The 11,245-nt window shown below is 40.1% G+C and overlaps 1 protein-coding gene across 5 annotated transcripts in view; it reads left to right on the top strand.

Moving 5' to 3' along the window:
• Window positions 1-10,922, top strand: part of khnyn (KH and NYN domain containing) — a 30,826-nt gene extending 19,904 nt beyond the window's left edge. For all 5 annotated transcript variants that reach the window (XM_008435295.2, XM_008435298.2, XM_008435299.1 and 2 more), the window contains 7 exons: window positions 1,061-1,195; window positions 3,264-5,128; window positions 5,502-5,632; window positions 6,026-6,122; window positions 6,840-6,947; window positions 7,190-7,291; window positions 9,146-10,922. In XM_008435295.2, the coding sequence (XP_008433517.1) occupies window positions 1,061-1,195; window positions 3,264-5,128; window positions 5,502-5,632; window positions 6,026-6,122; window positions 6,840-6,947; window positions 7,190-7,291; window positions 9,146-9,524 (2,817 nt within the window). In that variant the 3' untranslated portion in view covers window positions 9,525-10,922. The remainder of the gene's footprint in view (window positions 1-1,060; window positions 1,196-3,263; window positions 5,129-5,501; window positions 5,633-6,025; window positions 6,123-6,839; window positions 6,948-7,189; window positions 7,292-9,145) is intronic.
• The last annotated feature ends 323 nt before the right edge of the window (window positions 10,923-11,245 follow it).

Below are 11,245 nucleotides of genomic sequence, written 5' to 3'. Positions count from 1 at the left end.
CCTCCAGGCCTGGCTCCAGAGTGGGGCCCCGGTGACCCGCGTCCGGGCGAGGGAAAACGCAGTCCAAAGTTCGTATTCATCATAGGGGTCTTCGTTGTTGTGCAAGTTAAAATAAGCTAAAATGTTAAGGCTAGCTTAAATGCTGTCGGTAGCATGTGGGATATTGCTAGCATGTGGTCTGAGGTTAAAATATGGTGTAGGAAATTATGCTAAGACGCTGATGTTGTGTAACTAAAAGCTTTCTTTATTTTGCTTCTTATGCAACTTAGTGATCTAAAGCTGTGCCTTGAATTGTGATCAATTTTTCAACATTTTCTCTTTCTGTTTGTCAGATTTTCTCTCTTTCATTGTAGCTTTTCTGTTTTTGGTTCAGGTTTTTGCTTCATGCTCTTAAGGCCTGTTACTATTTTTTTCCCTAAGAGTGGGCTGGTTGTCTGTATCAAAAGGTATTAAAAGCTTCGGTTTCATAAACAAGAACATTTTCCATCACATCTTCCCCACGGTTTGAAGTCCTTTGAGTACGATTCCAGAAAGAATGAACGAATGACCGAAAGAAGTGTGCAGTGGCGTAGCACTGACCCTCCCTCACCTGTCGCAATATGTGTTGCATTTTTGGTTTTATATAAAAGAGTTATTGTTGTGTTCTTTTAACACAACAATATCTTGGTGATTGCCCATATTGTTCAAGAATAATGGAAGACGTCTTGAAGTCATCCTGAAGCACAGTGAGGCATGGAAGAAACCAACTTTATATCAGTTGTCATAGAATTAAACAATTAATAAAAAGTCAATCTCATTACAAATTTGTAAACCCTCCAACAGGAGTTTTGTTGGATATTTTATTGAAGGAATATTTTATGCATAAGTGACTTTTCATGCTTTCTAACATAAAACAACAACAAAAACAGAATGTCTAAACTTGTCTATGTTTCGTTTTTATGGGATAGTAAATATACTTTGATAACACGGACAGGTTGTATTACATTCAGTCTGGGGCTGTAGAGTTATTGTCACGTAAACGGAAAACACACGACTGAACTGAAGTCTTTCTCTCTTCTAGTTATTTGTGAAGGGAGTCGTAAATCAGGAGGTGCAGCAGGAGCTCTCGTATCCCGGGCCCCTTCACTGCATCTTCTGTGGAGCCAGAGGGTTGTTCCTGGACAGCCTGATCAAAAACACTTCAGCGCTTATTGTGGTAAGTCGCACTCTAACCCTAAACCTTTCCAATAATTTTCTACTGAATATCTATTTAACACAGACCATCATGGATATTTAGTGGCAATTGCTTCACAGCCAGTATTTATTTGGATGTTTCAAGTCAGAATATAAGAAAATATGCAGAAATATAATATAAATGTATATATAAATATATATTATATTATATAAATATAATATAAATATATTTTGAAATATATATTTTGGTGAAATATATATTTTGAAATATATATTTCAAAATATATATTTTGAAAGCTGTCACACTGAGTATTAGAAAATGTACAATCAGCTAGATTTTGATTGTCAGTCATCAAAATGTGAAGGTAAAATTGCAAATGACCCTAAATGGAGCTTTATATTTAGATTTCCAACTTATGAGGAATAAATGTTGCCATAGTGATTTAATCATTCTCTTAATCATAATGATTAAGAGAACAAATTCCCCAAATATCTTTGTGTCATGCCAAGTTGGCCTTTTTTTTTTTTTTTTTTTTGGTAAAATGTTTGGTGCAACACTAATATTGAGCAACATTGTGATATCTAAGAATGACATGTTTGTCGATTTAAAAAAAATTACATGGTTACTTAACTTCAGTGTTGCATCACCGGCTCAAATTGTGACACATGCTGTTCAGCAATAAATCTGTCTGGACTAGAGACGGAGTAAAGCTGTGGCCGGGAATTTCTCGTCTGTTATTAACAGGTTAGATAAAAAAGTAAATATGCAACTTAAGGGAAATTTGCTTTCCGATCACTTTCTTTTTCATTATTAGATAAAAGGCCCGGATTTTTAAAAAAAGTGACTTGGAAATTACCTCACAAAAAGTTTCCTTTTTAGATATGAGTTTTGAAGGTTTTCCATGGTGTCAAATCTAGAGAAAATAGCAACATAACAGCGAAATTTTGTACCAACAAACTATTTGCTCCCTTCAACTGTTTGACCAAGATTAAAGAGTCAGAAATTACAGAAGAAATTATTATTTTCAGATTGACCATCTACACTTGCATCTCTGTAAAGGCAATTCTACCAGCAGCATCTTGTAACAAAAAAAAGACAGTGATGTAGTTCATCATTTCAGTCTTTTCCTCACATCAACACCCCCATTGAGTCGCTGCAAGAGTTTGTTTATAGCCAAGCGTACAGTTGAATAAAACCACAAGGAAAACATCTGTTGCAAAATTTAAATTAAAGCTGCTGTCACTCTGTATCCTACTCGGGTTTAGAACGGAAGAAATACAGAATTTTGTTAAACATCAAGTCCTGTCACATTTTTAAAGTAGCCACATGTCTTCATGTCATACCATGTAGTTTATGTGGTGAAATCAAGGATGTGGAATCTACAGTTTCTGCTGAATCATGACTGGGTAATTTACTTTCTACTTACTTAAACAGTTTCCTCATACTAAGGATTTACTTATTTGGGAGTTAAATTTGAATGGTCTACAAATGCCCCCAAGTGGTAAGAGAATGGCTTGCTGAATAAATCAGAAAGCAGGTCTCATTCGGTCACTTCAAGCCTTTTGGTGAGGTCTCTAAAGAAAGTGTTTTTTCATTTAGTTGGGTCATCGATGAGTCACAGTTTTGTTGCACTGGTGCAGCAAGACATTTCTACGCATCCAAAAAAAATTATCTACGGTAGCCTTTATGTGGTGATCAAATTTTAAACTGCTGTAGCGTTGTTGTCCTCTGACGTCTGTGCCTTTGAAAGAAAAGACGGAAGCGCAACGGTGTGACAGACATTCAAATCCTCAAACTGTGACAGTAGAAATGAAACATGATGAAAATCCTTTCTATTGATTTTCTTTGACTTATCGTTTATTTGAAAGATTTTTTTTTAGTAGCAACAGACAAAAAGGCAACTCCGTACACATCAACTCCACGACTCGCTCTCAAAAGAACCCAAAGTTACAGCTGATTGTGGTTTAAGAAAGGTTATTATTATAATCTCTAAAGCAAAAATAATTGAGCTCCAGCGACCAAAAAGAGAAAAAACTAATCGGGACCCTTCAGTTGACTGACTCTAATGTCATTTGTTCTGACCAAACAGGTGGGCTCGCCTGGATTCCTGCTCGTGTCAGGCCTAGCCGAGCCGGTGGTGCGAGCCTACTCACTGATCGCAGACCTAGTGGCGAGGTATGAAGGCACACAGTCCAAACGCACTGAGATGGGGGACAGAGTCTTGGGCGAGTCCCTGGATTCACGGAGGGCCTTCAAAACTCTGGTGGAAGAGTGGGAGGACAGACACGTTCTGGATCTTCTCGTACTTCCAGGGACTGTGAAGGAAATCCTTCTGGATTTGGTGAAAGAATCGGGCCTTGGATCGAGTCCAAGCCCAGAACCGATGCGTGACGATACAGTTGCAAAATCACATAGCGATTCCAGAGATGACTGGGACAAAGCCAGCAGTTCTAAGAAAACACTCCCCGATCCTTTCAGTGACACCGATCGATGGGCTGAAGGGAAGGCTACAACTTATGACTCTGCAGCAAAGGACCCTTTTCTCCAAGATATTTTCTCTCCTGCAGGCACCAGAGGGAAGGCAGAGGGGGCAGAGGAAAGACTTTTGCACTCTCCTCAGGAAGTGGGGGAAGAGGAACAGCTCGAGAAACAGGCAACGGGCGTCAAGGCGGGCGAAGGACGAGGGGACAGTGAAGAGCCAGAGTGGCAGTTGTCAATGGGAAACAAGGAGTTCTGGCTTCTTCTAAAGTTCTTCACAGCCATGGGGTACACGGAGGATGTAGTAAAACGTGTTCTTAGGAAAACGGGGCCAAAAGAGGCGTCACAGATTCTGGACTTAGTTCAACAGGAGCAGGATCTCAGTGACCGGGAGCAGAACAAATGTAGCGGTAGAAGCACAAAAAAACAAGACGGTGTTATTTTGCACCAGGGAAAAGAGCAGCCCTGTGAGACGGAGCACAAAGAGGATGAGGACACAGAGGAAGCGGGGCGTAAAATAAAGCATAGCAACGGAGATTTTGAAGGACTGCAAGTAGAAGGCGAGGAGTTGACGATAAGAAATCACAAACACTCTCAAGGACAAGGTAGCGAAGATGTTCAGGAGGCAGAACAGCAGGAAGACTTTGTCCTAGGGGTAATGAAGAAAGCAGCTGCTACATGTGGGTACACTGAGGAGAATGTGACCAAAATCTACAGCATGTTGGCTGAGGGGTCCACTCACCAGCTACTTCTAGAGCTGCAGAAAAAGGAAAGCAAGGAGACAGAAGGCTCCAAGAAAGAACCAAGAGAGATTCAAGATGTCTTGGTGGAAAAAGAAGAGATGAATCTCGGATTAGCCGAGACTGAGACAAAAAGAGAGTTTTTTATTCACAAAGAAAAAAGAGATCCTGATGAAGGACAAACAAAAGAGCCAAAGTGGTCTACGCAGTTAGCAGAATCAGACCTGCGTACCTGGAGTAATAAACCAAAGCATCTGACCCCTAATCAACCCATTTCACAGTTAAGCCAGCCTTCAAACACGTTAAGACCTCACCAAGATGTCCTGCAGGACGTCAAGGGGCCCCCCATGCCTACCTACGCCTCTTCTCTAGGTCCTCCACTCATGACGTTTCACCCCAACAAGCAGCAGGGCCAAACCACCTACAGGCCCGAGCCGGCCACGTTCAAGCAAACGCATCAAACTCACATCAATGCGCCAAACTCGAAGCGCCACGCTGTGATCTCCTCGAAGCAAGAGCATCAAGCTCAGCCCAACGTCTTCTTCACAAGTGATCCGCCCTCCACCAGAGCGAGGGATAAACGGAGCTTCATATCGCCTTCTTCGTCCGTGGTGGTGACTGGGGAGCAACGCTTCCTGGAGGGTCTTCAGACCCCCTTCCAGCTAAAGCTTACAGACAAACCCGGAAACCTGAATCTGAGGGCAATCGTTATCGACGGGAGCAACGTGGCAATGAGGTGAGAAGTAGTACATGGAGCATCATTCAGACTTATGGGCAGTATTTATACTTTCTTTACAAATTATAGTCTGCTTGCCAAAAAGCACAATGTGAAAGCAAACCGCACCAAATAGAAAAAATTAAAAAAAATAAAGTCCTCTTTTGGTCTGGACCAAACGACTTCCCTGGCGTGAAGACACGCTCAAATCCTCAAACAGCAGATGATATGAAATGTTAAAGTGCCAGATGATCACACATGTGACATAATTTTCTCATTAAATTTTTAAAATCTTTTTCCCTTCATTTGCTAGAGAATAGCAGAAGTAAAGATCTACTGTGATCCAGACTGTCTCCAGAAACCCACTAACTGTCTCTCTCTGGGTCTTCCGCAGTCACGGGTTGGGTCATTTCTTCTCCTGCAGAGGAATTGCTCTGGCCGTCCAGCATTTTTGGGACAGAGGCCATCGTCACATCAGCGCTCTGGTGCCGCAGTGGAGGCAGAAGAATGACCCCAGGATAAAAGGTAACAGTTGTGCCGTCATCTTCTTTGCGTGTTGTGTTTTTTTTTTTTGTAATGAATGTAAGTAATGAATTAATTCAGAAAAAGATAAACTCTGACCAAAAAAGCTCACCAACAGCAAGACCTTTGCAATTGTTTTTCATTGTGGAAAAATGCTCTTAGGTTTTGTTGAGGGGATGAAATGATAACTACGTGTCATTTCAAGTAATTAAACCTTTTTTACATCTGCAAACGTGACCTTGGCTTTGCCATATATCAGAGAGAGCACAAGTTCACTGGAAGTCTAGTAGTAGAAAAAAACAAATCTAAACGAAGAGCGTCCTTGTTCGCCTTGAACCTGGATGTTTCCCCCATCTGAGCAGACAAAACATGGTGTTGTTTGTTCCTGTTTCTCAGAGCAGCACTATATGATGGACCTGCAGAACCTGGGCCTGCTTTCCTACACCCCCTCCAGAGAGGTCCACGGCAAGAGGATCAGCTCTTATGATGACAGGTAGATATATACTGAAAGGAACACCTGTCTGTGCTGTGTGTGTGTGTGTGCCAGGTGAGAGCAGCGCTTTTCCATATTTTGTCAAACTACAATCAAAAACTTCGGTATGTTTTTATTGTAATTTGATGTGATTGACCAAGAAACACATAGAAGTTCATAAATCAATTCTGTGATTGCGGAAATTTACACAAAATCCACATGAAAAAAATGCTAATGTGAGTTTATTGCAAATTCCCTATAAAAATGCACTTAAACATTGAGTTTGAGTGGCTTCTAACTCCCACCTCCAGGTGGCAGTATTTCCTACTTCTACACTGTTTTCCCGGTCTTTATGTGATGTCATGTTATAGTCCATAATTAATATGAAAAGTTACAAAAAGGAGCTTTTTAAGTTATTTGAAGAATAAAAATGTTTTTGTGTCCAACCTGTTTGTTATTTCTCATTTCTCATTTTTGTATTCTATATGTAGAATACATGGTGCGGTTTAATGAATTGGGGAAAAATGTCAAAATTCTTTGCAAATATTTCTTAAGTAGGACAAAATCAGTGATTTTGATGCTCCACTTTGTGTCTTTCTGTTAAAAAAATCACGTTAAAAACACTGGAATTAGTGGCTAAAATGTGTCGGCGTGTGGAAAAGATTGTGGGGTGTAAATACTTTTGTAAGGCAGTCTACTCCATTCTTGTGACGTTTCCTCTCCCTTTTTCCCCCACAGACTGATACTGCAGCTTGCACAAAGGACAGATGGAGTGATAGTAACCAACGACAACCTGAGAGACCTCTCAGATGAGTCGCCTGTATGGAGGGACATCATCAAAAAGAGGTAATAGTTGAGGTTCGGGATGCGACGTTTGCCTTTTTCCACCCCGAGTTGGATTGTTGCCTTCAGGAACCTCCCAAAATCCTCCATCTGAAGTTGGTTTCCATCAGGGAACCCAACATGGGACTAATTTAATTCCCATGTTAGCAATGGATGCTATTAGCTAGTAGAGTTAAAGAATAGATTAGGTCTGATTTTCTGGAGCAGAAGCTGTTGCTCTAATCCGTCCCTTGTTGCTCTTTCAGACTTCTTCAATACACATTTGTCGGCGATCTCTTTATGGTTCCAGACGACCCGCTGGGAAGGGGAGGGCCTCACCTGGACGATTTCTTACGTTCAGAGCACAGGTAACAAACCAGTTAGCCTGAGGCTAACAGTGTTAGCACAGTTGTGAAATGGATAGGAAGGAAAACATGAGTTATGAAATAAAATGTTCATATGTTCGGGATTCATCTGAGCCCACCTTGTGACATTGGAGACATCCCGTCTCAGAACCACAGATGGCTAGAATACCCAATAGATGGACTTAACTACATCAAAATATTTTCACTCAAGTACAAGTAAGAAGTTTCCATCCATGAAATTACTCTATTAATGGTAAAAAAAAAAAAAAGAATTTGGTAAAAAATCCTACTCAAGAACCGAGTACTGGATCAGTTCATCTGATTTAATATTTTATAATAATGACATCAGAGAGACAAGTTCTGGTATTTTAAAAACTAAAGTGAAAAAACAAAATGACAAATTGAGAAGAAATACTTTTCCAACTTAGAACATATTAAGCGCAGTATGTATTGTTGAGACGCTTTACCAGGTCGAGAAAGAGTCGCATGCTGTTAGACAAAAGGCCCATAGTAAAGAGTTACATTTTTGAATCTGTTAGACACCAAGGCTCATTCCTCAGAGAAACGGAAACTTATCAGGGACACAGAGACATGGTGTGATTTCAGGGAGTGTCTTCAGTCCATATAATCAGCTAACCTCCTCCTTCTCCTCAGACGCTGCACAGACTTCTCGAATGTAATGGTAAAAGCGCCTCCTTTCAGCGCTGAAAGTGAATAAAATAAGTAAAGTCTGAATGCTTTTCTTGACTGATTTTATGCTCCGTGTGTCAATACAAATTATGATTCATCAATCAGGATTTCCTGATTGATGAATTTATATATATATATATATATATATATATATATATATATATAGTTTGAGTCCATTTTAGTTTGAATAAGAAGTCTCACTGTAGCGTAAACTGTAGCTGCATCCCTGAATCTGGTGCATTTTTGGCTAAAACATGTTTTTTCTTCATTTCATCAAGTTACTGAAAACAGCCGATATTATCCAGAGGTTTTACCTAAGTAAGAGTAGCGATAGTTCATAATATCACGGAAGTAAAAGTAAAAAGTACAGTTTAGTAAAACTACTCCTAAAATTAATTTTTTTCCATAAAGTTACCCAAGTGCAAAAGTAAGTACCGTATTTTCCGCACTATAATAAGATGCACCGGATTATAAGGCGCACCTTCAATGAATGGCCTATTTTAAAACTTTTTTCATATATAAGGCGCATAGAATAGACGCTTCAGTTTGGGTTGCAGATTTGTACTCTATTATTACACATCCACATTTGGAAGGAAGTGGTCCTGAGTACTTTATATAGTAGGCTGCCCCAGTAATTGTTTCACTCACGGTGTTGGTGTTGCAATATTGTGCCCAACTGCTTTCTGGGTAACACAGACCAACCGACATGCTGCCGCCGCAGACTCAGTCTCTCTTCCCCCGCCCCTCGACCCCCCGCTTTAAATGTATTATCAAACTTTATTAACAAACCAGCGTTCTGACAACTATCCCAGCATGCACCGCRCACTTCTTCTTCTACGGGGGAAAATGAAGTCGGCGGCTGCTTACCGTAGTTGCTAGACCTGTTGTGGCTCAATATTGGTCCATATATAAGGCGCACCGGTTTATAAGGCGCACTGTCGGCTTTTGAGGAAATTGAAGGTTTTTAGGTGCGCCTTCTAGTGCGGAAAATACGGTATTTACTGGTCAGTACTTTGTTGAACCAAGTCTTTTTGGCTCAGTTTTCTCTATTAATCATTAACATCGGACTCGGCAGATGTTAGTCATTTTTTTAACACATCAGTATCAGGCTGATATTTATCACCATCTCATATTTCCACCTCCTTTCCATTTGTTGTTTCACTTCAGGACTCCCGATGCAGGAAATCATTCGTTCGCCGGCTTAGCAAGCACTTTTCCTTCCACCAAGCCGCCTCGATCCCAAACCGAACCCTTAAACTTCCGCGACCGAACCCCCGGGGGCGCCGTGGACTCTTTAGCTTTCGGCGGCCGAGGGAGGAGCCGGAGGTGGGAGGCGGAGAGCCAGCACAGGCAGCTCGGTGCGGGTGGCCACCGGATGATGGTGACCCCCGACAGGAGCCCCGAAGAGACTGCTCACCTGAGGGAGCAGCTGCTCAACATCTTCGAGGGACAGGACAACATGGTGACGCTGGTGCTGCAGTGCCATCTGGCAGAGAGGGACATAAATGTGCTTTCTGATCTCATCTTACAGCAGCAGAAGGACTAGAAATCTCTTTATTTAAGTTTTTGTTTTTTTGTTTTTCTTTTCCATTTTTGATAAAACGTTGTCCTGCTAAATGGCTTTGTTTTGTACCAAAGCAATTCCAACAACACATTACAGATAATCTGTGCATTATCTGAAAGATGCAACAAAACGTCGACAAATCATTGAGAACGTCCCTTCTCCTCTGTGCTGTCTTTGCCGGGACCTTTTATGTTCAAGTCTTAATATTTATTTGAGCTTCTGCTTTTAATCCACAACTTCAGTAAACTGTTGCTTTGCACCGTGAACCTGGAATTATTTCCCAGAGAGAAATGAGCCGACAATTATGAGCCCGTAAGACTGCAATTGTTGAATTCAAAGGTAAATTTTCCATTAAACAGATTAGTAAAAGGAATAAAACTAAAAAATTCTACATAGCATTTGTGTTGGACTTGCTACAGCTAGCCACAGCAGTTGGTTATGTTAAGCTCTGACTCAGTGGTGCAGAATTATGAATCCAGTTTTTAGTTATGAGGAGAACATGCCTGGAAAATCGCTCCGGGAAAAATGTAAATGTCAAAAGAAATGTGTTTCTGTTTTTAGCAAATGGTTCAGTTATACGTTTAGTAGATTACACCTTCCTGGAGCCCTCGACTCAGTGAAAGTTGTCAAATGGACTCTTACTTTCAAAGAGTAGGTATAAAACTAACTCATAAATACAGAGCTAAGCTAGCAACATATTTTTTGGTTTGGTCTGCGTGTCTCAAAAGAGATGGATTGGATGAATTAGTTTTGATCTTCAGTTCACAATTACTAAGTGGGGAGATTCTTTCTTTCCCTCTTATGCTTCCATCACCAATTTTTTCATTAGATTTCAGACGAGTGGAAGGGATATTAGCATGCTAGGTGGTGCTAGCATGCTAATGAGCGAATAAAGTAAACACCTGATAATCGATGGACCTTTATTAAAGATATTTATAACTTTTTTTTAATAAAATAATTAGTGTTTGACACACTGATTTTAACAAATGGTAGGTTTCTGACTATTAAGATTTTATTTTTTGACAAAGAAATGCAAAAAACTTTCTATGTTTCTATATTTAACAGCTATGCAGAGGTGGAAATATGTGATGCTCGGTGTAGGTGTGGGCAGATGTCGTTTAAAACTCCTTATAGAAACACTGAACCAAACCCTGCAACATTTGGTACATTTGGTCCCTTATTTTATTTTATTTTTTAATAATTTTTGTCGGGTTTGACAATCGTACACAAAACTATGACCAAACCAAGAGATGAAAGCAAATCAAGATATTTTTTTCATGTTACTATCTCACTAATTTTTCACTGATTATTGAAATCATTTGACTTGCTGTGTTCACATCTGTAAATTTTTAAGAGCTTATTAAAGTTATTCCTGTGGTATTTCTGTTGTCTTCTTTTACATCCTGTTTGTGGTGAAAATAATGTATCGAACTCACCATCTTCAACAGTAATGTCCGTAGGCTTGTGTTCACGAAACGCAATGGCAACTGGAAGGACACAGGTGGAATAAACTCAAGTTTCAATATTTAAAGTTGGTGTTTTTACTGTTGGCCATCAAAATATGAATAGTTCGATATCGGGTCGATTTCTAGTCACAGTTACAAACTTGTTTTCCCCTGAGAAGAAGAAGAAATCTTTTTATTGAGAACAATTTTATTGGGAAGAAAATCAAACTTATATAATTAGATGGAATGCTAATATAG

This window comes from Poecilia reticulata, linkage group LG18, assembly GCF_000633615.1.
Source record: "Poecilia reticulata strain Guanapo linkage group LG18, Guppy_female_1.0+MT, whole genome shotgun sequence".
Taxonomy (NCBI): Eukaryota; Metazoa; Chordata; class Actinopteri; order Cyprinodontiformes; family Poeciliidae; genus Poecilia; species Poecilia reticulata.
Note: the sequence above shows the minus strand (reverse complement) of the source record. Positions and strands in the feature narration are given on the sequence as shown.